Source organism: Ictidomys tridecemlineatus, chromosome 6, assembly GCF_052094955.1.
Source record: "Ictidomys tridecemlineatus isolate mIctTri1 chromosome 6, mIctTri1.hap1, whole genome shotgun sequence".
Lineage (NCBI taxonomy): Eukaryota > Metazoa > Chordata > Mammalia > Rodentia > Sciuridae > Ictidomys > Ictidomys tridecemlineatus.
In genome coordinates this window covers 156,420,090-156,447,566 of record NC_135482.1, presented here as the reverse complement: position 1 = coordinate 156,447,566, position 27,477 = coordinate 156,420,090, and the positions used below count along the sequence as shown (strand labels likewise).

The 27,477-nt window shown below is 33.1% G+C and overlaps 1 protein-coding gene across 4 annotated transcripts in view; it reads right to left on the bottom strand.

Annotated features, from left to right (window-relative positions):
• Window positions 1-2,295: 2,295 nt before the first annotated feature.
• Akap11 (A-kinase anchoring protein 11) overlaps window positions 2,296-27,477 on the bottom strand; it is a 47,342-nt gene continuing 22,160 nt past the window's right edge. For 2 of the 4 annotated variants that reach the window (XM_040281467.2, XM_005339673.5), the window contains 6 exons: window positions 22,823-27,317; window positions 19,235-19,390; window positions 13,000-13,083; window positions 12,178-12,224; window positions 9,130-9,290; window positions 2,296-6,233 (listed from right to left, as the gene is read on the bottom strand). In XM_040281467.2, the coding sequence (XP_040137401.2) occupies window positions 6,093-6,233; window positions 9,130-9,290; window positions 12,178-12,224; window positions 13,000-13,083; window positions 19,235-19,390; window positions 22,823-27,317 (5,084 nt within the window). In that variant the 3' untranslated portion in view covers window positions 2,296-6,092. Of the gene's footprint in view, window positions 6,234-9,129; window positions 9,291-12,177; window positions 12,225-12,999; window positions 13,084-19,234; window positions 19,391-22,583; window positions 22,612-22,822; window positions 27,318-27,477 lie in introns of those variants that run through there. The other 2 variants (XM_040281475.2, XM_078015872.1) reach the window with 2 other exon arrangements.

Sequence of the window (27,477 nt, the reverse complement as noted above, 5' to 3'; positions counted from 1 at the left end):
ACATACTCCATATATATATATACACACACACACACACACACACACACATACATACATGTATACACACACACACACACACACACACACACACAATTCTCTCTCTCTCTCTTAATTTATTTTCTGCTCAGAAGCAATAAACTCAGAAGTCCGTAATTTCTAGAAGTCCCTCCCCTGAGCATTCCTAAGGAGTTACTAGAATGTCGTTCAGATTTTCTAAGCACATTAATTCATCTGTTTTAAGTCAGAGGCTGCATGTCAAATATTCATGGGCCCCAGCAGACAACAGAAATAAGGGAATATGGCAAGTTATTTAAGAAGGAAGAAGAGAACTTATACTAGGACTGAAGGGGCAGTGATCATTTGGCTCCAGCCAAGTTGTTACCATGTTGGACTCCAATCAGTGTTACAGAGCTTTTCAATTTTTCAAGAAAATAAAAATATGAAACATATTTCAATGGGAAATCTCCTTGTTTTTAAGTTTCAGTAATTACTTTTAGAAAATATCACACTGGGCCAAAACATATCAATGGGAAGAATTCTCTGAGTCCAGTTATAATTCCTTGTTCTAAGGTTAATAATCCATTCAGGAGTTAGTTAATGGGGAGGTAGTGCAAAGACAAGAGTTAAGTCAGAAGGGGGTTTCCAATCCCCTCTTGCAATATTTATTTTTATTCATTCCAGTCTAAATATTATCTTCCTTGATTCAGAGAACAAAAGTTAAATAAGACCAGAGTGATTACAAAATTACAAGACAGATGGGGCTGAGGTTGTAGCTTAGCCATAGAGCGCTCACCTAAAACGTTCGAGGCCCTGGATTCGACCCTCAACACCAAATAAAAATAAATAAAGGTATTGTGTCCAACTACAATTAAAAATAAAAAATAAAAAAAATTATAAGAAAAAAATGTAAGATACTCTTTATTGTTCCTGCTATATAAATAACATTGCAAAAAACATAAGATTTTTCCTCTTACCCTTTTCTGAGTATACAATATCTACACAACATAAAATAGTATGCAGTATTCATCTCTAGATACAAGACAGCTTCACTTAAAAATCTAAAAAAAAATTTCAAGCCCTGACACTCCCTCTTCTCTCTATCTTAGCTAAGACACAAATTACAAATGAAGCCAGGCATAATGGCACAGACCTATAGTTCCTCGGTAATTCCAGAGGCAGAGGCAGGATGATGCCAAGTTCCAGGCCAGTCTAGGCTATTTAGTGAGACCTGTCTCAAAAGCAAAATAAAAAAGGCTGGCAATGTAGCTCACAGATAACAAGCCCCTGGGTTAATCCCCAGTACCACACACACTCATACACACGAAACAAATCATAAATGATCACTTTGTTAAATAAACTTTAGCCACATTTCCCATTCTTTTGAGCCATTTTTCCTTTTTGGAATTCTAATAAATGGAATCTCTTTCTTATTTTTTTGTATTTGTTCATTGTTTTCTTTGAGAAAGCGACATACTTACACAATGCCTTCTCATTGTTTGGCATTATTTCCTAGAATTCTGAAATAGTTATGAAAATGTAACAACTATTCCCTGGGTTTAAAATACTTAGGACAGTAAAATAAAGTGACAAGCCATACTTGTATGTTCCTACAATGGCCATTATACACTTATCTATAACCACAGAATGTGCAATATTAAGACTGAATTCATACTAAACCACAGGCTCTGGATGATAATGGTGTGTTAACACAAGCTCACAGATTGTAATAAATGTCCCAAACTATTGTGGGGTGTTGGTAGTGAAGGAGGCTAGAGGTATGAGATGAAGGCAAAGGAAAACTATTTTTTGCTCAATTTTTCTGTGGATATAAAATTGCTCTGAAAAAAACAGTCCATTTAAAAGGAAGAAAAAGAAAAGGAAAACAAAAAAAACTTAAACCAAGTTAAATCCCAATGGTAAAAAAACAGGAACTAACTTTTGAGTTTCTCATGTGACTTATGCAACAGGGTATCTCTACACACTAAGAAGGAGTGCTCAAACCAGGCCAGAAGAATTTCATAACTATGCTCATGTCCAAGACAATCATAACACTCTACTTTGTGTTAAATCCAAAACAGGGCAGCCAGGCTTTGGAGTTACATACATCAACACTTAGAGGCAAATATTAGTAGGTAGAATTCAGTGTCCAATCAAAAATATTCCTAATTTCTCTTGTTCTCAAAAAACATGATATGAACCTTTAGATCCTTTTATGTCTTCTATCTTGGAAGTCTTATATGCCTTTGCTCTTGCCAGTAGAGAATATTAACAAGATATTACAGGATGAAAACCAAGTTTAGACATTTCTTAAATTTATTGAATTCTTAGTTGGGAGAGGAAAAAAAATCACAGGCTTAAACAACTGTAAGATAAAAGAACAAATAATTGCAAATTATTACAAAAGTAATTTCTGGAACATTTTTTTAGCTACTGCTAACAAAATTTTAGTGCATCTTAAAGCTCATATTTTGATAAGCAAACATTAAATTACTGAAGAGGGAAAAAAGTTACAATTAAACAGTACAAGATTATAATGTAGTAACTGAGCACAGCCAAATAAACAGCTATAATTATTCAAGGCTGTTTTTGCTATATATCTAGTAATTAAACAAGAATGTGGATTATTTTAACACTGCACAGTTAACCAAAGTTAGCAAATTCAGCAATATTAAAACTGGGCATTAAATAGTATTTAACATTACAACAGAAACAAAATGAGAACTTCTAGAATCACAACTCTATTCATATGAAAGGAATGTACATGGATGGTAAACAAATAAATAAATAAAGTGACAAGAGTGACTAACACTGCATCTGCATCTTCACAGCAGGAATACAGTAAATGAGTAAATGCTCACAGGGATTTTGCTGAAAATGAGAAAAAATAGATTTCACTCTGCAGTACAATTTTTCTAATTTCTCCTGTTGCTCTAATTCTCTTGTGCTGATGACAGGTAGACAGGGTTTTTAAAGGAAAGCATTTTCCCTACCCTGAGTATGGATGCATCACATTTAAAAAAAATTCTGTGTAAAGTTTTTTTGAAAAACATAAAATGTAAAGTGATATACTGCTGGGAAACTGATGATATTAAGTGGAATAATAATATTATCTAAATAATTAAGCAGACATTTGAATCTGGACTCTGATGATGAATGAAGATTAAACTTGGCATTTAAGAAATATGCCCTAACATCAAAGTCACCTAATGTCAAATGGGTAAACTATCTTTCACTTTATACATGGTGCACTTAATAGGGAATTAAATTCTCCTAACAGCAACATAAAACCCATATGTAAGCAGAATAAATGTATTATGAATTGAGTTTAATTTACATCAAATATCTAGAAAGGTAAGTAGAACATGTTTCAAAGTATAAAGATATCACATATCATCACTGAGTGAACACTCTCAAATGTTTTATAACACCATTAAATCATATCAAACCATCCAATAGATAGTTATCTTCATATGTAATTTATAAATGAATCATCCTTTGAATAAATCAGGAAATATTTTCAGTATCAACATTACTAATACCAAAAATGTAAATGTAATTTAAACTTGGCTTAGGGAAAGAACTACATGAAAGACTTGTATTCTTTTTTTTTTTAAGCTATTGCTAACAAAATTTTAGTGCATCCTAAAGCATATTTTGCCAAGCAAAATAATATTTTGAAATAATAAAGATCTGAAATAATATTCTGAAAACTCCTTGTCAAAGGTGTCATTCACTTTCTTTCCACAGTTGGCAGGACAATTTTAAAATGGATAAGCAAAAGAATTCAATTCATTGCACAACACAATTTTAACAGTTCTAAAGACATATTTCATTAGGACCAAAATGAACAGAATGGCAATATTACAATGTTACCATATAAATTTGTCAAAACCAATTTGTAATAAAATAAGACAGAGCTATCCTCACATAGCTGTTCTGAAGACTGAGCAACCAAACAGATCTAGAGTGTCTCTGGAAAGTTACAAAGTGCTTTTAAAGAAAGTTTAGACTGTACTTAATTAAGAGATACTGCTCTATTCTGAAACATTTTCTCTCTATATAAGTATGCTGAATCCACACCTCTTTTCACACCTATCAATAGTTAATATTTTCTCTAACCCCCTGCACTGAATTGATTTAAGTATGGAGTTCCACTATTATTACCTAATGATTGGCCTGTCATCAGGTAATGGTTAAATAGGGGAACTCTGAACCCAGCACAGCTCCAGCAAAAAAAAAAAAAAAAGAAGAAGAAGAAGAATATGAAGAAACCTTACTTCAAAGTGATTATTCTATTAACAGAAATAAGCATTTTCAAACAGAGTTTTATAAAACTACACTATATTATCATGTTATTTTAAAAGAAATTCAGAACTCAGTTTTGCTGTTAATCAAACCCATACATACATCCAAATTACTAAATCAATTTGAAAGTTACTTGTAAAACTGCAATCTAAACTTGATAATCAACTAATCTACCTTATAGTTAACAAAAGCAAACATTCCTGGTCCTAACATTTAAAACCCAATCCAGTGCTGTCTCAGACAGAAACAATTCTGGTTATACATCTACTGCTTTTTCACCTTTAAAAATATTTGAAAAACCTTTAGGAAAATTATGCTTAAAGCCTCCCCTGTGTCTGTTATTTTAAACTGAGAAAAACCAAAGCTTACAATACAACCTCAAAATATTTAAATAGCTTTTGGCATTTTTCTTAAAAAGCAAATTTGAGTCTTTCATTATAAAACACATTTCTCTACCATAATTTTTAATTTGAATTAATGTAAGTGCCCTGATTTCCTACTCCCTGGCAGATGCTATGTTTTCTACAGCTTCCAGAACTGTCAGTGCTCAGGACAAAAGAAAATGCAATGGAACAAAATTAAAGCCCCCACAGAAAGTGACTCACCCTCAATTACAAAATCCACTAGTAGAAGAACCCAAAACTTACACATACTAACACACACATACAAAACCAAGACATAATCTCAGTCCTCTTATTCATGTCAACTTGCAGTTTTTGAAGACAAAGTATTAGGAAATGGAGAGCCCAGAAAAATCATGTCAAAACTTTACAAAACAGTAGACATATTTCATTGGAAAATGGAAAATCCCCATTTTTCTAGGAAAAAAAAATTCCTGAAAAAGGAGGGAGTTTTTTTAAAAATTCAACAATGAAAACCATTATTAGGCTCCTCTGAATGTATTTCCATATTTAACATTAATTTTAAAAATTTGAATGTTTTGCAACCTTAACCTCAATTATAGAATAAAAGACAAAAATTTTTACTGCACAATCTTCATAAGCATTTTATTTTGAAGCACCTTTTTAATGTTAAATAGTGGGTTTCTAACTAAGAAAAAAAATAAAAAATAAAAAAGAAGAAGGAAAAAAAAAAAAAAACATTGGCAAGATTCAAGTTCTCCTTTAAACACACACACAGATACTCACTTTCATGCCAGGACAATCAGCAGCACTGGCAGATAATGTCCTTTGATGGAAGGCTGGGAAAACCATAGTTTTTGATGTTTACAAAAACCTAAAACACTATAAAGTTTTTTACTAAGAAATTAAAATTTGGGGAAATCAAGAAACTTCTAATAGCTAATCTATGTTAATAAAACTGATTTTTAAAAAAGCAGGACCAAAGTCTATGAATCTACTGAAATCAAAAAAGGCTCAATTTTACTTTTGATGTCAGATAGTCATTAGTCAGATACCATTTGTATGTAAAAGAGCAAAACTCTTTATCATGGAAACTCCCATCAGCCACCTCAGTGCAGTTTCAAGCAGCACTGTGTTAGACAATGCCCCGAAAACCTCCCAGTTGACCTTCCTCCACATAATGTTCTTAGGGTCCTAACACACTACACAACCATACAGAATAGGTGAAGATAATATTTTGACAGAGATTACAAAAGTATGAACTATATACACTGTGAGGACAGAAAGCACTTAAAAGCTATATTTACTTTCCTCCCAATTTACTTAAAACGTTAATATTAACTACTCAAATTTTATCCTAAGTATGTTTATCTGTTTCTTCCCCTCCCAAAACAAATAATAAAATATACTGTTTGGGGATTTGTTCTATGCATTTTCCAAGAGCCAATCAAACAGAGACTTGCATCTCTCCTCAGTGGAAGCCTTTTCCACCACTTCGTAGTATTTAAACACAGCCTGCAGGACGTCTCCCACTTTCCATCCTTTTTCTTGTAATCGTTTTGAAAGCTAAGAGAGACAGATATGTCAAAAGTTAGGAGAAAATAATTTTATAACAAAGTTTTTATTTTATCATTAGATAAAACAGAATTCTACTGCTTCCAACTAAATATTGTTTCCCAGTTATACTAAGATCTTATCCTCTAAAGCACCACCCCTTTACCCAAATTAAACATTACCCCTTCCTGCACTTTATAAATACATCTCTTCCACAGAATGAGACTTTGGGACTGCTTGGAGACACAACTCCACAAACCTCACCCCAGGGACAGTCTGTGTGGGAGTGTAGAGGCTTACTCTCTACAGGAAATTCTTCACCTAACTAAATACATCTGCCACAACCTTAATTAGGAACATAAAATAATAAAGACAATGTCAAACTTAATAAAAGGATGTGGATTTTCCTTCCACAACATATAGTGTGGTTTAATTCTGGAAGACACACTCCAGCCTCAACGGAAACAAGGATTTCTAAGTTAAGAAATGTTAATGTCTCAACACAAAAATAAATAAATACAGTTTTAAACAAACTCTACTGAGGCTAATCAGAACATGACTTCATTTACTTTTTTGTCTATTTACTCTATAAGTTCTTAAGTTTTCAAAGATCAGTAATTTAAATTTTGAAAAGCTACTTTAATTTTCTGTAAGTAAATATGCTTATCCTTTTTTATTTTTAAGTTGTTGGTGGACCTTTTTTAAATTTATTTATCTATATGTGATATTGAGACTCAAACTTAGTGCCTAACACATGCTAGGCAACCGTTCTGACACTGAACCACAAACCCAGTCCCATATTTATTCTTTTTTAAAAAACAGCTTTATTGAGACAGAATTCACATACAATTGTGTTTAGTATAGTCAAAAAGAGGAATGCAACTATCAACACAATCAATATTAGAACATTTTTCCTCATCATATCAAATGAAAAGTCCTACCTATCAGAATTTACTCCCCATTTCTTCCCAACCCCCTCTATCCAAGGCAACCACTAATCTATTTTTGGCCTCTGCAGATTTAATCTAATTTGGGTATTTCATATAAACAGAATCATAAATTATGTGTGGTCTTTTGTGATCACCTTCTTTCACTTAGCATAATTATTTTAAGGTTCTACCACTGTGCAGCATGTTTCACTATTGCATTACTTTTTATTGACAAATAATGCTCCAATGCGTGAATATACCACACTTATCAATTCAACAGTTGATGGATACTTAGGACATGCCTACCTTTTACCTATGTTGCTAAGGACATTTGTGCACAAGTTTTTGTGTGGATATATGTTTTCATTTTTCTTGCACATACACCTAGTAGTAGAAATTGCTGGGTAACATGATAATAACTGTATTCAATTTTCTGAGGAACTGTCAGGATGTTTTCCAAAGCAATTACATCATTTTAGATTCTCACATCAATATATGAAGGATCTAATTTCTCTGCATCCTTGCCAATTTTTGTTATTACCTTTCTGATTATATTCCTCCTACAGGGTGGGAAGCTTACAGTGGTTTTGATCTGTGTTTATTTACCTAACAGCTAATGAAGCTGACCATCTTTTCACATACTTGGCCACTGTAATTCAGATTCTCTATACCCATTTTTTAATTGGATTATCTGCCTTTTTTAATAAGTTATAAAAATTCTGTATATATGTAGGTAAAGACTGTTATCAGACATACAATTTGCAAATTTTTTTCCATTCTGAGTTGTCTTTCACTTTGTTGATAAGTGTCCTTTTAAGCACAAAAAAGTTTTTAATATTGATCTATTTTATTTTTTTCACTTATGTAAGTAGAGTTATATTTTTTGTTTCTATATGATTATCTCTCATTTTCTATTTATGCTTATGGTAATAATGTTTGTTCTACTTAACAGTGTAAATATCAGAATTACTAGTATATCATGCATAAAGACACAAAATAAAGTATTTCTATTATCCTCATTATCATCAAAGATATTCTGTACTTGCCTCTTAACTGCTTCAGCTTCTTAAAAAAATGTATGCCTACCTGCTCAGTTCTAACAATTCTCCTACCCATACTTTTCCCTTGATAATTCATCTCCTGAGCACTCCTTTCTATCCTATTTTCTCTTTCTGCTCCAAACAGAAACCTACACTGAAAAAGTCTAATGTAAGTAAAAATAATGACAAAATACACACATAAAAAAAGTACGTATATAATGTCTTCTCAAATACTTCTTTCTCAACAATATCTTCCTAAATTCTGAATCAGAAAATAAGAGTAACTGGAGTATTCCGTTTTTGTTATTATTGATCCACCTAACTTGGTTATTCACTAGACAATTTAACACCCTATAAAATTAAACCAAAGTTTTCAATAAAGACAATTATGGAGGGAAAAAAGTCCTTAAGACTGTAAACTGAAAATCTTGATGAACAAGTGCTTAGCACATACTAAACACTCAATAAAAATATCTTGTTTAAACTTTATTGGCTTTTGAAAATGAATACTCGGGAAACTAGATTATCAGAGAAAAAATCTTATTATTAAAAATAATTATAAATCAAATAAATATAAAGAATAACTCAATCTTTCATAGGAACCCATAAAATGCCTATTAATGGCATGTTAGTTGGAGAACTTAGAGCATGACCAGCATGAAGCTAAGCATTTTGATTTTTACAGTTATTATATTAAAATTTTGCAAACCCTGTAAGGTAGATTCCATACTTAAATTTCCATAGTGCAACTAAGTAAACAAGAAAACGGTTATATTGCTGGAAAGTAGCAGAACTGACACCTGAACCCAAACTGCCGACTCCACAGCCTAAGCATATAATCACTTTGCCAACAGGCATCTTACTACATTAACAAGATGACAAGAACATTATATACTATCAAATGTATCCTCACAACCACTTCATAAGGTAAGTACTTACTAATACAAACTCCTTCTTTGAAGAATCATGATAATAAAGCTCCGCAACTTCAGCCTCAGAAGCAACAAGCCACTGAAGAATAATCCTCAACTGAGGGTCCACTGTGCACGGTTCCATGTCAATGTTTGTAATTAGCAGAATCTTTCCATCTTGCTCCAAACCTAATAAATTTAAACAATATGAAGTGAAATTCATCAATTCAACTCATAATACTTTGGTTTCCAAGTATATACAAATATATTTCAATGAATGATTTTCTTAACTGTACCATACTATCAACAAAATATTTCTCTGAAAGGGAAAAATGATGCTAAAACAAAGGAATAACTTTGATCTTTTAGTGACAAAACAAATGTGAAATACTATTGTAAGGTACTGAATTCAAATACTATATATGTCATAATTTATGTCAAATTATGACTCACAGGTAAAAGGAGAGAAAATAAAGCTATCATTACAATCAAAATAAACATGAAACAGAAACAATCTGAAAGAAAAGCAGCAAACCGTGGTATAACATATATCCTAAGTACTATTCTAAATTTTTTTATATATAAACTCCTTTAATCCTCACAAACACCCTATGAAGTATCATCACCTTTATTTTACAGGTAAAAGTAAGTTTTCAGGCCAAAAGAGACCCAGACTATTACAATGTAAAATGAATGACTAAGCCAGGATATGAACACTGGCAATGTGGCTCCACACTCAATCACTTCATTCTTTAGGCAAAATAGTGTTTGTGAAGTGGGTGGGAGATGTCATATGTAACCACTTAAATCCCAAAAGCCAGACCATTAAATTTCTGGTACAGCCTAATATAAAAAAGGTGCTGCTCTCAAGTTTATTTTCTTGTTTAATGACAATTAGGTTTTTAACACAAAGAAGGATGTTTCCTTACTGACTACAAAAATAATGACTTGTGCACCAAGATCATGTATTTATCACTCCTGCTTAAGGATGATTAAATAGGGACTGCTGAGACCTGGACTCCTGACTCCACAAGAGGTGAGCTCCTGGGGCACACTGGTAGATTTTGTGTTAATATGTTACCAATAATGGAAAGGCTGTTGGTGGATATTCCTGGTTTTCTGTTACAGTCTGCAAGCCATTCTAGATCACTACTAAATCATTTTTAGGATTGATGCTGGCCTCTAATTTTTAATTTTAAAACTTTGGTTCGTATTATTCTCTATAAATAAATTTATTATCTCTTCCCTCCCTTCTCTTTAATAATTCTTATTCAAAAGTAGTTGTACACAGTACAAGACATGGTCTCTGAGTCAATTTGTAAATCCTGCAAAGGTCAGGAGTTGGAAGCTAGATCACCAAATTCTCTGTACTATTAGTGTTTCCCAGTTCAGGGTTGCCTGACCTGACAGGAAACCTCAATGGCTCTTTCTTTAGAGTGGCCACTTACCACTAGTGAAAAGGAAAGGAGCTGATGATACCATGCAACTATATAAAAAAGGTTTCTTGCTTTAGGATTTCCAAAATTTTTAATCTTTCTGTAAATCCAGAGAAATATGTCCTTTAACAAATTTGAAAAAGTTAGCTATAACTTTCTATGTAATGAGAAATACCTATGATAATCTTAAAAGCTGAGTAATGACTAACTTGCATATAATTAACCTTCTTATTTCTACCTACTCACAAAAGAAATCCTGAACAGCCTGGGTGGTGTCAAAAGAAAATGTTTAAAATGAAATTCATATTTATATAAACTTCTATCTCTTTCTGCCTAATAATTCTTCAGTAAAGTTAATTATGCAATACTAGTTCATGGAGAAATACTTACCACATGCATTTATACCATGTATATATAGCCTTTGGAAAAATTCTGCTCACAGGTGTTACTTGGGAAAAAGTACACAACTTGTATAGACAAACCCAATACATTTTTAGTAAGCAAAAATAAAGCAAGCATTACCTAGCCTATTGCTAATTCTAAAAATACTGTTCTATGCTGACTTTATATTTGATGAGAAAAAATTTCTAGACTTCCTATAGGAAGAATGTCTAATACACAAAAGACAATAAAATTAATAATAATCTTAAATATGATGATTTTAGGTTAAAAAATGGGATGTAACTTTCCCAAATAAAGACACTTGAAGATAAAACTGATTGGAAACTCAACAGTTTTATAAAGTACATTTCAAGAAATTCTTTTCAGCATTTTCTCAGTTTGCCTACTTCTAAAAACAAAAATCCACTGGTTCAAAACAGCATAAATATATTTTATTTATATGTGATACTCTATAGAAGATGTTATTAGTATTTTCATTTTTCAGGAAAAATAAGATTTGGGGGGAAAATTAAACAATTATCTGAATACAACATAAAATCCATTTCAATGTGAAAATTTTCTAGATTCAGAAGGCATTCTAATATATGAATTAAGGATTAAAAGCCAGTGACATCTAGTATTGAGATATGTGGAACTATATTCATTAAGGAAGGCTTTAATATATTCCTCTCATATACATATGCATGAGTATAGAACTGGAATTAAGGAATAAATAATTACAGAGGCACTTAGAAGTATCTTTTCACTTTTACTTATTCATGCCAGTCTGGCATGAAACATTAGTTCTAAAAATTACCAGTTTGGAAGGAAAATACTATGAGAGTAATATGCCATAATTATACCAAATTATAACATGAGTAAGGATTTTAGATCTTTATATTTTGAAAATGACAACAATGTGGAGATTATCATATACTTCTTCTCAAATAATTGAAAAATTCTTTAAAAATAGTCTAGTCTTTATACCAATGAGTACTTTACTAGTGGCAACCAAACAATACAAACTGCTCAAAAGGACCTATACCACGGGCTGGGGACATAACTCAGTAGGTAGAGTGCTTGCCTCACAGGTTCAATCCCCAGCAACAAAAAACAAAAAACAAAAAAACAAAAAAAAAAAACCTAAATCCAGACAAAGTATCTGATGAAGATGCACAAATACAAACTGTAAAAGACTCCTCCAGGAAATCTTATACAAAAAACAAGCAAACTCTTTGAAAAAACAAACTGTCAGTTACCTTCTACATTGTCCTCATGATCTTCATCTTTCTCATCTTCTCCATCACTTTTTGAAGAAAATAGCAGCATTTAAAAAAAAGGGGGGGGGGCTTAATTAATAATTAATAAACTACTTCTTGGAAATGTAAGAAATGAATGTTACAATAGGACATATGACAATTTGGAAAGGGGAGAAATGACAAAAAAAGGAAGCATTGCTTCTCACATCATTTCATGTTAAAATTTGAACTGCAAATGATGCCTAAAGTTATCAATAACCAAGAAGTCCTAACTTACCATTATGTTTAGAGCCAAGTAATTTCTTAATAAAATCGAATTTAAAATAATTTAAAGCTAAACTATTCTAATTTGATTTTAGATAATATGGCATTTGAATATTATGGAATTCATAAATAATAAAAAATTAGCACTTCTATTGGTGCCACTTACATATATTTTTAACACAATAAAAACATTTTTCTATGCTTTCATTATGTATAAAATAAAACTACATACAAAAAAAAAAAGAAAAAAGAAAAGCCAACAGAAATCCTGTAGGAAGCAAGCTCTTTTTAATGAAATAATAATTGGTAGAATGAAAAATTGCAAGCAGAGAAACACATGCATACAGTCACACATTTTGCAATTAGATGTCAGTCATGTCTTAGCATAGTTGAATTGTTTCATTAGATGTAAATTTATCAAGCAGAATCATGTCAAAATACAGGAGAAAAGCAGGTTGATAAATACTGGTACTGTAACCCACATTCTCTTTAAGAATATGACATCATGCATTAGTGGTGAAAGACTCATCAGTTTTTAAGTTTCTAGACTGGACCAACCTGTCTGATGTTGGAAAGGATAAATTGTCCTCATACAAATCTCCTTCTAAACCAAGACTGCTCCAGCTACTGCTGTTACCATTACTGCCGGAGGAAGAAAAGAACAGAGCTGAACTAGTAGTGAATAGTTAAGACCACCTGGGCTTTTCTTGGAACAGCTTCTGTCCTTGACAATTGTGCATGTCCTGAAGCTGCCACAATAGAGTAGCATCCATCCACCAAGCGGACAAGAGGTCATCACTGCTACTCTAAAGAGTACCTGACAGGATCAGAGACTCAAAAGTTTTTTTCTTTTTCCTCCATACATCATGTAAATTATTCTAAGCTTACAATTATTTTGCAAACAAAGACAATAGAATGATTTTCAAGACAGGAAGTAAATGGATGATGAAATTAATTTTTATGGCTAATCTTAGGATATAATTTGTAAAAAGGTAATACTTTTCAGTTTGCATAGTTTAAAAAGAAAACAAACAAGATTAAGATTCTTTCAATTTTTTAAATAGAGTTAAACTACTGGCTTACTACAGGTTTGGGTGAAGAATATGGAGGAGACAGAATGAATAAACCAAAACATAGTCTCAAACAGATGTTGTTTTCTAGTTTTAAAATATTCTTATTATGTCAATTACCTTTATTTTTTACATTATGTGTAATTCAGTAGGTGGCAAATAACATACATTTTCTTCAGAATAAAGCTAGAATAATCAAGGCTTAATCACACTTGTCTGATTCACCAGTCACTGATACCACATTCAGATAAATTCTTACACTACCTAACCAAAAGAAGAAGAAAGCAACTATATTCTATAACTGCAGCAAAGCAATTTTTTTTTAAAAAAAGCAACAATGTTCAGAAACAAAATTAAATTCAACTTTTCAGATTAAAACCCTCAGCATGCAATTTTTAAAAAATTCTAATCATTCCTAATTATTAAAATAATTAGTAAGCATATTAGTTTGCAGTGATAAGTGGCTATGTCTCCTGATATTAGGCTAGGCAATTATAAAAATAAATATTAATACAAAAATGAAATTTTGCTTCTAAAGAAATTCACATTAAATCATTACATGTGCATCAGTAAATATTGACAAGGTTACCAAAAAAGGATGATTACTTAAAGTTCTAACAGTTTCCAATCAATCTCAAATAACTTACCTATGTATATTCACACTAATAGCATCAAATTGTCACAAACCATAATATATTACAGAACAAAAGTTAAAACTGAGCAGTATTTTAACATACGTTCAAACAAATATAGCTCTATTATAAAACCATTAAAACAACCAAAAGTCTTATCCATGCAGTCTGTTGTCAGACAAACTAAAAATGAGAAAATATAGAAATATAGAATGGACAAACAGCTGTGTGCCAGAGAAAGAGAAAATTAATGATCTCAAAAATTGTACTTACATCTATCAATAGTATTATTAAACAAAAACAAGTTACTAAATTAAAATTCTTATTCATAGCCTAATAACAATAATGCTCTCTCCATTTAATTAAAATAAAAATCTACCACCATAAGCATTACATGAACATGAAAACAAGTAACAACTAAATAATGTAAAGACTTAAACTTCAAAATCTCTATCACCTCATCTCCTCCACCCTTTTGCTCCTCAAAATGGGTCTGCCTTAAAATCAGTTATTTATAAAAGACTACTTCTAACTACGATGACAATATAATTTTTCATCTAACTAGGGTACTTGAAAATGTAAGAAGATACCATTAAAAATTATACCAAAACAGGAGAAATAAACCAGAACTGGCCTGAGTAAGCTGGAAGATATGATCACCCTCCATCTCAACACTGGGGGAAAAAAAAATCTTCACATAATAAACTATTTCATTCTTGAAATAATTTATCACTTCCATCATTTCCTTTTCTGCCTTTTCATATTTCCTTTTTCTAGAACCGGCATATTTACACTCTCAAACCAATGGTAGTCAAGTACAAAACTCTTAATTGTGGCTTTCAGTCATAGGAAGACTACTATTAATTCCATCATATCTCATACAAAATATTTCAAGAATTCTGCAAGTTCAGCCCCATCTCTTAACTAGTATAACACATAACTTGTAACAATCACAAACCACTTGAAATATTTGAGATTACAGACCAGTTCTCTTACTAAATAATAATACAATCCTCCTAAACACATATGCAAACCTGAAATTACTGTTTTTTTTTAATTTGTTGACATTTATTTTCTACCTAGAGTGAAAGTGCAAGGTGTTTATCTCCCATCTTGATCTCTGTATATAAAGGAATAGCACATAGAGCAAATGTCACCAAAAGATACAAAATGTAAAGCAATCTATCTTTAGATTCCAATGAAATCATCTAAGAGACTTATCAAGCAAGTAGATTTTCAGGACTCTCTACTGACCTAATAAATCAATTTCTGAAGGTGAGGCCCTGGAAATTATGTCCAGCAAGCACATCACCAACCCAGGATGAGCCCCACAATCTTTTTCTTTCTGCCCACATCTTAATACCAAATAAAATCATTATTAGTTTTAATAATAATGTTATTAGTTTTGATAATGTGGTCAATTGAAACATAGCCCTTTTTTTGACAAAATACTATAAAGCCAGACTTACTCCCTATATGAGTTCAAATAATTAATTTTGGAACCTAAATGTATTTTCTCTTGTTAAGTATAATTATTTTAACATCAGCCTGACTCAGTCTTAATTTCATTAGTGGAATTATCTTTTCATCCTCGTTTATGAGCCATCCACAAATGAATATTCTACAGGATTGACGAACTAATGCTAAAGAGGATAAAAAAAAAAGGATAAAACTGGTAGAATACTCCTCATTAAATTACATAGTTAACTTCTTTGCACAGAGTTGTTCTACTGGGTATAAATCCTCTTAAGGCCACTAGCCTCCACCAATAGTTCTATTTTTTTTTTTTTTTTAGGTTTTTAAAATTGGTTCTTGTAGTTCAATGACAATAGAACTCATTTGAATTATAATTATGTAATATCAAATAATTATAAAAGCATGGAATATAATTTGTTCTAATTCGGTCCCTAGTACTTCCCCTTCCTTCCTCCCATCCCCTGTTCCCTTACCTTTACTCTACAGTTCTTTCTGTTATTTACTTATAGTTGTTTTGTTTTTAATTAGTGTTTTGTTTATGTACATGCTAGTGAGATTCACTGTGGAATATTCATATATGTACATAAGAATGTTAGGTCATATACATTTAACTATCTCTCCTTATTCCATCTCTTCGCCTTCCTCCCTTCCCCCCATTCCTCTTTGTCTACTCCACTGATTTTTTTTTAATCCCCCTGACCTTTGTGGATTAACTTCCACATATAGTGGAAAACAACCTATCTTTGACTTTGAGAGACTATCTTATTTCACTTAGCAGGATACTCCCCAGTTTCATCCATTTACCAGCAAATGCCATAAAATCATTCTTCTTTATGGCCAAGTAATACTCCATTGTGTATTGTGTATATATAACACATTTTCTTTATCCATTCATCTGTTGAAGGGCCCCTAAGTTGTCTCCATAACTTAGCTAACTCTGCTTCTAAAATTATCTATCTACCAATGATATGATCCTATATTTAGAAGACCCAAACTTCTCCACCAGAAGAGTTCTAGAGCTCATAAATGAATTCAACAAAGTAGCAGGATTCAAAATTAACACACAAAAATCAATCATGTGCCTACTCCAATGATGAATCTGCTTTAAAAAATTAGGAAAACTATCCTATTCACAATAGCCTCAAAAAAAAGGAAAAACCCCTTGGGAATTGATCTAACAAAATAGGCGAAGAACCTCTCCAATGAAAACTACAGAACTCTTAAAAAAAATTGAAAAAGACCTTAGAAGATGGAAAGAATTCCCATGTTCTTGGATAGGCCAAAGTAATATTGTCAAAACTGCCATACTACCAAAAGCACTACACAGATTCAATGTAATTCCCATCAAAATTCCAATAACATTCTTCACAGAAATAGAAAACGCTTGAAATTCATTTGGAAAATTATAAGAGATCCAGAATAGCCAAAGCAATCCTTAGCAAGAATAGTGAAGCAGGAGACATTATATTATGGGACGTCAAATGATACTACAGAGGTATAGGAACAAAAACAACACAGTACTGGCACAAAAACAAGCATGAAGATCAATGGAATAGAAAAGAAGATACAGAGACAAACTCACATAAATAAAGGTATCTCATACTAGACAAAGGTGCAAAAAATGTATGTTAGAAAAGAGATAGCCTTTTTAGCAAATGGTACTGGGAAAACTGGAAATCCATATGTAGAATGAAATTTAACCCCTATCTCTCACCCTGCACAAAACTCAACTCTATGTGGATCAAAGACCTAGGAATTCCAATGAAACCCCACACTTACTACAGGAAAATGTAGGTCCAATATTCCAACATATCAGCTCAGGAAGTGACTTCCTTAACAAGACTCTTAAAGTGTAAGAAGTAAAATCAATAAGTGGGATGGCATCAAATTAAAGAGCTTCTTCACAGCAAAGGAAAACAATCAAGTGTGTGAAGAGAGAGCCTACAAAATGGGAGAAAATCTTTGCTCCTCAGATAACGCATTAATATCCAGAATATAAAGAACTCAAAAAACTTAATACCAAAAAACAAATAACCCAATCAATAAATGGGCTAAGGAACTAAACAGATATTTCTCAAAAGAAATACAAATGGTCAACAAATATATGAAAAAATGTTTAACATCTCTAGCAATTAAGAAAAATGCTAATTAAAACTACACTGAGACTTCATCTCACTCCAGTCAAAATGGCAACTACTAAGAATAAAAGTAACAATAAATGTTGGCAAGGATGTGGAGAAAAGCGTAAACTCATGCATTGCTGGTGGGACTGAAAATTGGTACACACACTCTGGAAAGCAGCATGAAGATTCCTCAAAATACTAGAAATAAAACCATCATTTGATCCAGCTATCCTACTCCTCCGTATATATTCAAAGGGTTTAAAATCAGCATAATATAGTGACACAGCCACATCAGTGTTTACAGTAGCACAATTCATAATAGCTCTCCTATTTTAACACCAGAATTTCCTAAGCAACCATGTCAACCCACATGGGAATCCTAGAAGCTTGTGTTTCTCAAAGACAAGAGAAAAAAATTAAATGTTAATATTCTATTCTAGATAAAGTTTTGGAAAAGGGCAAACTATGATTTATAACATTGCTCCATCTGCTTCTGCCAGTTTTAAAGACTATCTTTTTGGATCTGGATTTTAAGAAATATAATTATTTCTTTTAAGAAACTATGACAAATTATATACTTTTAAAAAATTTTAATAGTGGCTAATGCAAGTAGCTAACAAAATACAGTGTCTTAACAGGTGAAAGGCCATTGACTGTTCTTATGCTACCTGATCCCTTCTCTGGTTCTTCCTTCCACCTTCCTAGTAAGTCAATTCCAAAGAAGCCTTTCAGGGTCCTTCCCACATAGTGTAAGAATGTTGAAAACTCCTCCCACTTCCCAGATTCAGCATTGCACAATATTTATTATTGCTAATTATCAGCTAATGTGGATAGAAATTTTATGGGAATTTATAGGTCGGGATACTTTTAGATAGAGGTAAGAATATAAGAAACAATTACCATAATTAATAAAATCTTTCAAAGACTATTAAGAACAATGTTAACTAAGAAAAGTTATATATGAAGCAAATGTCAAGATATAAAAAACATTTTTATAATGGGTTTATGTATTTTCAGTCTTTCAAGTATGCATATCCTTTGTGACTTTATTCCTAACAGCAATAACAGCTTACCATTCCCTGCAAAAATATATTAACTAATATAAACAAAATTACAGCCATATTGATGCCTTTTACAGATAACTGTCCCTTTTCCTAACCTCTAATGGGGGGGAAACAAAAACCCTATCCTTTTTAAAGTGAAAAAGAAAATATATTACTGAAAAGTTTAGGAAAAGTTTAAAAGGCAAGAAAATCAAATATCTATATTCAAATTAACTATTGAAATTATTGACACATCCAAAGAACAATAGCTCAGCTAAGTACTGTATTTAAGAAGTATCAGAAACCTTTATAAACATGTTGTAAATAATAAAACACATTTTGAAAGAAATAGTGTATTTCCAAATTTAGAGTTTTTAAATAATACTTAGTGTAAATTTACAGCTTTCATAACACAAAATTTTACACAATGTACACAAAATTTTAGTTACCTTTCACTCAGATGATGAAAACTGCTGCTTTCATCCTGGTGTTCATCCTCAAAACTTAAATTGGACCAGCTACCAGTGCTATCATCACCAATACTGAGATTCATTTGCTGGCTACCAAATGACTCAATTGATTGAAAGTCCTCTATTTCTTTTGAACTAAGAAAAGAAAACAACAATAATAATAATATCACACTAAAAGCATCACAGATCAACTCTTAGATTATTAAACTGATAATTGAGATGACAAAAACAAGAGATGATATTTAGAGTCAGACCAGTGTGCTAATAATGAGACTTTGTAGGATAGCATATTAACTTCAAACATAATTGAGATACCCAATAATTCAGTATGAATCCATTCCTAGTCCATCATTTATATAAATTCTGTTTAAAGCAATTTCTATTTTTCAACTGGGATACCACGAGGAGTATAAGTTCCCAAGTTGATCATCTACTTTGAAAAACAGTATTTAAGCTGTACTAAAGTAGCCTCTTTCTGGCTTTAAAAACAAAATAAGTAACTCAAGGAATTCTAGTAGTGTCAATCAAGCCCACATTCAAACTAGCCTTGAAATTTTGAGCATGGATCATTAACTCTTTTCATGCTTGTGTTTTTCCCCCCCAATAAGCAGACATTTGTATTTTTATTACATCATTACACACAAAAAAAGTTCATTCATTGCTCAACTATTGTAATTGCCCCTTCTATGTATTATTTGCATTATGGTAGTTTAAAGTGCTGTCTAAACATAAAGAAAAAAATGTCAGTCTTCTCATCAAAAAATATTCAATGGCTTTTCACCAGACTGAAAGCAAAAGTCCTTTATAGAATACTAGCTAGTCTTTTCTCATGTCCACCTTATCACCTTCCATATCATATCCCTGGTTTACTCTACTTCAGCATAAGCCTGTTGTTTCTGAACATGTACAATCCCACCCCTTTGACAGGAACACACTTCTGATTCCCATATGACTTAGGCTGTCCTCACCTTTGGCTTTTAGCTTAAATGTTACTTTGCCAGTTATTTCTTGGCCTGCTACCTATTTATTCAAGCCAACCGCAACTGTCACTGCCCACTGCCACCACTGAAACTCTTCTAACTCTTTACCTTGCTTTATTTTTCCTCTGAAGCACTGGTCAGTATGGGACATACAACATTTTACTTATCTAGGGTCTACCTCATTCCACTATAGTAAACTTTAAGAGAATCTAATTTTGTGTTTTACTCTCTTCTATATCCCCAGTGCATATAATAGGCCCTGAAGTGCTTTCCTTTTATAGGAAAAATTCTTCTTTTGCATTTAAGATATACCTACTTGATTTATATTGGGCATTCCAAATTCAATACATTATAGTTATGAATAATAATAGAGCTGTATTTTGTTCTTTCTGATATTTTTCCTGGTATACACTACACTTTTATGGAAATGACCCCCAGGCTGAGGTCCAAAAAGGAGTTTTTAATGACTGTTAGGAGATTTTGGCCCAGAAATAATAGCTCAGAATATAATCTAGATGTTTTGTTCTTACAAAAATGTACTATCATTTAGTTTCCCATTTGACATTTACATGTTACCCATGTGAACATTAAAGCTTTGTGATATACTACTATATATATATTTAAAAGGAACATTAGTGAAATAACCCAAATAATATCTTGACATCTGAAAAAAATCCCACTTCAAGCTTGAAAGGCAACTTCAGAAGTAGATGTGAAATGTAAACTGAATACACCAGAGTCAATTTTTAATAGTAAGCACTTACAGAACTCTAGCACAGTTATTAAAAGAAACAGAAAAGAACCACAAAATAATATTCTTTGTAAATACCATCCTGGATAAAAAGTTGACTTACAATAAGAACTTCAGAGGCCTGTCTATTGAAGTCCTAAGAAGGTAAAGTAAATATACTAGAGGTACCTGGGCTGGCATTGTGGCTCAGTGGTAGAGTGCTCACCTAGCATGTGCAAGGCACTGGGTTCAATCCTCAACACCACATAAAAATAAATAAATAAAATAAAGGTACTGTGTCCAACTACAACCAAAAAAAATTATTTTTAAATATATATACACACATACACTGGAGGTATTGGCTAGGTCCTGAGAATAATGTCTTAGAAACACTGATCTACAGAATTCCTCCCATGAGACTGGGATGGTGGGTGGGAAGGGTTAGTAAGAGGGATAGAGGATTTTAAAATGATCTGAGGCTACTTGTTTGGGGAAAGAGGAAAGCTGAATCAATTGTTGAAAAAAAAAAAAAGCCTAGCTCACTATCACTTATTTTTAATATTAATTAACCACATATTATGTATTTATCATCTAACAGGTTGTCATGAATAAAGAAAATGTGGGTCGATGATAGAGGTTCACAAACTTTTGCTTTGAAGGGTCAAATGGTAAATACTTAGGTGTTGTTGCCCATATGGTCTCTGGTGCAACTATTCAACTTCCATTTTAGCAAAAAGGTAGTCACCAAAAATATATAAATTAATGAGTATGGAGATATGCCAATAAACTCTATTAATGAAGACTGAAATTCAAATTTCATGTCACAAAATATTCTTTTGATTTTTGTCAAACCATTTTTTAAAATGTAAAAACTATTCTTAGCTTGTGGTCCAAATAAAACTTAGCAGTAGGCCATAAGACAGCCACAGATTGTAGTCTACCAATCTCTGATCTAGGAGTCTGCCTAATTAAGGCAAACAGAGACCTAGCCTTATTCCCCAGAAACTTATAGCATCTTTCCTCCCAAGAGGATGCCACGGGACAACTGGATTTAAGAGTCCTGGCCAAACAGCATCTCTATTTAAGAACAGCCAAAGAAATAGGCAGTCTTGGTCATGAGTTTGACAAAAATTATTCAAAAAATCTGGTATACCATGTGACTCAACTAAGTTCTACCTCAATTCATTTTCTCTTTGCATTGGGGCTTGCAAATAATAGTCCTGCAAACTAACACCATAAGTTAGTCCTTACATTTTCTAAGGAAGAAGGCTAAAAGTGAAAATGTTCAATCTGTTAGAATCACAGAGCAAAAGAGACAGCTACTAAAGGAAAGGACACAGTAGGATCATCAGAACCCTGAAGGTTGTGAACTGATCAAGAGGGACAGTATCTCTGGTGGAAGTATTTAGAGAATATTGTTTTATTCCTCAAAACAGTTTGATTAAACCACGTTCTTCATAAGAAAATTTACCTTTGTAAACAAGAAAAAGAAAATACTACACAAAAATCTAAGAGCAGTAAATTAATATGACAATAGTCTATATTTATAAAATTCTCCAGCTATTTCTTTGACTCAACTTTACCTACTTCATAGATCCATGAACTTGGACAAGGTGATTATCTTCTCTAACCCTCATCTTCCAGCCCTGTAAATGGACAATACCTTTCCTCAAAAGGGATCAAGAAACAAAATACATGAAAGTCGTATGTAGGAGTATGTAGGATACAAAACCACACTCAAATGCAATGGGAAAAATTTTTGCTATTTTAGGATTAAAATAATCATACTTTCATGAACAGGATCAAAGCATACATGATCAAATTTAATTTTTCATTTCATCTTAAGAAAGGACTTACCTGCTGACGGCATGTCCAACATTTGTCATGGCTGACGTCATTATTTCTGTGGTAAGACTTTCAGCAAAGCTAATGCCATCTTGTCCAATGCCACTATCAGCTGCCAAACTGGTATTGCTCAGCTCTCTCTCTGCTTTTTCAATAGCTTCAGCAACTATCTTCTCAGCAAGCACTGTCTTTTTATCAAGATTAACATGAATTTGGGGGACATCAAGATGAAAAATTCTAGATTTTCGATAAATGTTGCTAAATTTTGTATTTGAAACTGGCTTATTTGTAGCATATGAACCCTGTTTGGAAAACTGCTGAGATGAATTTCCAGTACAATCATGGAGTTCTTTAAGGTCACAATATCTGCAAGCTTGATTTATAAGGGGTGACAACTTTTCTGCATAAGTGATCCTATCTGCTGACCTTGCGGTCTCAGACACTTGGAAAACTGTGGATCCTAGACTTAGCTCTAAAGTATCATCTACTACCTTTTTAGCATACTGTTCTATAGCTTGAACAATATTCTCTCCACATCCATGTCCACTTAAGCTATCTGTACTATGGTAAAATCCATGATTTTGTGAGGAAGGCTGAAGAGACTTAGGAAACTCTGGTTCAGTAAGATATTCAGTATCTTCAATACGTCCAGATTTTTCAAAAAGACAAGAATCTGTTAAGGATTTTGGCATGTCAATTGTAGGTGCTATCAGCTCTTTTTTAACATCTCTTGTTATGCTGTGAGCAAGAGAGGCCGAAAAACTACAGAGTTCAGAGTGCTCATTTCTACATGTATCCTGGGTCCTTTCACAACTTTGATGTTTACAAAGGTGACCTCCATTTTTTTTTCTTTGTAGTTTTTTATCTACTTCTTCATGGTACTCCTTATTTGAGAATATTAACAGTTCGTTGCTGGTTTTCCACTGTGAGCTTTGCAGAGGGAGCATTTTTGAGTTGTACTTCATTTTAGCTGTCTTGGCTGCTTCATGTAATCCTGACTTAACAGATCGATAAGCAAGCCTGTTGGCATACTGATCCATTATTAACTCGCCATTCCCACCTTCCTGTTTCAGTATTTGGATAACATGACCTGCATATTCATCTGTCACACTTTCACAGCTTGGATACTTATATGTCAGACCTGGCATACAAGAAGTTGGTGGTAATGAAAGAATAAATGAATCTGCTTCTCTTGGGTGTGCTAAAACCTCAGTTTCCAACTTCTCTTCCAATTTATAATCTTGGTCTCCATCAATATGACAACTATTCTTCTTCTGCCTGAAAAATACACAACTTCTAACTTTTGCTATTTTCTCAGCTTCTGCAATGACCTCTGCTGCCATATCACCTGCAAAATTGCAGGTCTGTAAATCTGCATCTGAATGACTTAAAAGAGTAGGTGATACAATTTGTTGACTCTGTAAATTTAAGCAAGGACTTTGACCCTCAGGTTCTTGAGTTATTTTATGATCCAAATGAGAGGCTGCCATTTCAGTTGCAAGAGAAATGATGTGAGTAGCTAATGCTTCTGCAAACTGGACTTTCTTCCCTGAGTGCTCTGACTTCACATCCATTTCTGGATGCTCTTCACCTTCACTACTTTCAACTTCTTCTGAAAGAGATCGCATGAGTTTCAACATGAACTCTTCTTTTTCTATAGTATTTTGTTCACTTTCAGACAAACTACAAACAGATGAGTTGTGAGGTGTAGAAGGTGGTGTAGCCGGTGCAAATTCTTTGGCTAATTCCCCCTTGAGCTTTTTGGTTAACTTCTTGATATCCCACTCAGAACTAGCCTGAGATGGTACCAGAGGAGTTGATGGAGGAGTATCAGGTGTTACATTTCTGTCTCTGATTTTCTGTTTATCTTCAACATGCAAACCATCTGCACAGGTAAGGACTGTAGAAGAGAAACTTTGTGAGTTGTGAAAAGGGCTTTCCTGTCCAAAAGAAAAGGCTGCAAGTGCTGTATTATTCGAATTATGCTTTTTTACTGGTTTATCCCTGGCAGGTTCCTTCATATCAGGTTTCTGACTTGCCATTATTGTACAAGGTGTTAGAGCTACTGAAGAAAATCCATGAGCCACAGAATCTTTATATTCTGGAACACAATCCTTTCCAACTGAAACTGAACAGTGAGATAAGTGATCTTGAGCCTCAAGACATTTGGAGAACTTTTCTAAGGTTAACTTTGATTCTTCTTCTGGAACAATCAAGCCTTCCTTATGTACTACATTTTTATCTACATTTGGGATCACTGATTTGCTTTTATCTATGGAATATTTAATAATAGATTTAGACAACTGTTCGGCAAACACATCCTTATGGTTAACTTCACTCTGTTGGGTTACTTGATCACAGTGGGAAAAAGGAGAGATTTTTCCCTTCATTGTTTCAGTTAAATAATCCGTGTGTTCATCAATTGCTTTTGAAACATCAAATGATGTCATTGACTCTAAAGTTTCATTTACTATTGTATGCACCATTGCTGCAGAGAAGTTGCTAATAATCACAGGATCAGTTGTTAATTTTGAGGAATTTTGCATTTCAGCATCATCATGAGTTGGTTTACAATCATTCTGGTCACCCAGATTGTGTTCTGAAGGTAAACAAATATTTCTGAGGCAAGCTACTTCTTCTTTGTTTTTTGTAGCAAAATGTGCTTGCATAGAATCACCATTTAAATTACTTTCACCAGATGACAGTTGAGATTTTGCCTGATATAAAGTAGAGGATATATGATATGGGAGAAGGGCACTTCCTGCCAAGGGTACTGGTATGGAAGTGACAATTCCTGAAGTACAAAACAAGGCCTGCTGCACTGTATACTCCTTTTTATATTCCTGCACTGGTTTTGTCACCATAATTGCTTGATTGTTAAAAGATGGGGAAAATGTGAAGGTCTGTGTTGATGGTACTACGCTTTCTGCACTCACATACTTGATGTTATCTGTAGATAAACTAACTGCTGCCTTTGTTGTGAAAGGCACATCAACTTGTGATAGCTCAATGAATGCTTCCTGTATTACAGACTCAGACAAGTCTTTTGCATATGACTTCACTATTTTGTTTTCAAAGTCAAATGACTGACACTGTGGAGATGTAGGTGTCGGAGAATATGAAAACTGACACACTTCCATGATGCCTTCAAAAACAAGCTCTTCAGCAAGATCGGCAGCAAACCTAGCAACTGTGTTTGTAAATATCTGCTTCTTTACATACTGTAAATCTTTTAAGGCATTTGATAAGGCTTCATTCACCAAAAAACTGGCCAGGCCACTAATGGCACGTTCTTTCAGCGAAAATGCACGCTGCCTTCTTAGTTCATTAAATGCCATCAGAAAAACAGATGATGTCAATTTGATGGCTAAATGGCACAAGACATTGGTACATGAAGAGACTCCTTTCTGTAAGTCTTTAAATGCACCGCCAAAACTTTTTTCCACAAGATCTGATGCAAATTTCTGAATGCTATCTTTAATCATTGAAGATTTATTTTTAGGTTTACCTTCATGATCAAGGCTTCCATGCTTAAAAGGCACAGTTTTACTTTCTCCCCTTTCAGTACTATTAACGTTTGACATTGAATCAGAATGTTGGGCATGAAGAACTGAGCCTAGTACTTCACATGAAATGTTATCTGCATAATCTTCATAGGTGTAATAAATAGAATCATGATTTTCATGAATCCTATCTTCACCAATATCTGTTAGACAAAAACATTCAGCAGGAGTACAGCTTCCAAGAGGACTAAAAGCAGAGGATCGAATAGGGCTAAACAAACCACTATCTTCCCCTGATGCCTTGACAGGGCGAGGAGAATCTGGAGTATCACACAGGTTACCATATGGAGATTCTGGTTTACGAGGAGTTGGTTTTCTAACGTTAGCTGGAAGAGCTGGACAATCAAACTTGAATTTCTGAGGATTCATACAAGACTTTTCATGTTTATGTCCTTTCTTCTGAGATGACTTCCCTATGACAGGATCTTTTATAAATACACAAGAAGTCTCTGAAGTTTGTTCTAGTTCATCAAACTGATCAAAACTATCAAAAAATTCACTTACTTCTGAGTCTGAATCCTCCACATCATCTTTCATCACAGGAATTTTAGGCAGCTCAAGTTTTGCTTTTAAACTTTTTTGATATCCCTCTTCATCCAAGAAAATAACAGGACTTGGACTTGAGCATTCCGATTCAGATGAATAGGCAGGAGAAGAAGAAGAAAAAAACGTTTTCTGGGTATCACTACCTTTGTCTGAAGCATTAGATGACCTATAGAAACTTCTTTGGATCCAAGGCTCTGAAATTGATGTTGTGACTGAAGTTTTCACAGAAGGTGGTTCTTTCTGTCCCAGAACATTTACTAAAGAAGATGAGGGTTTAGCCAATGATTTCTGCTGTCCAGAGCTAACCATAATCTTTAAATCACGGGTTTCTAAGTGGTGACCAGAAATAGTCTGAGAAGCAGCATCACACTGGCTCCTCAGTGTAGTAATGTTTATTCCTACAGGTAAAGAATAAAATGATTAAGTTATTCTAGAACAGAACTTTTTAAACATTTAAATCAATGGAATAAATTGGCATTAAACATGAAATGCTTATTTGCAATGTAAATGTTCCGTATACTATGTTGTTAAACAGAACGATTCATCCCAAGTAACACG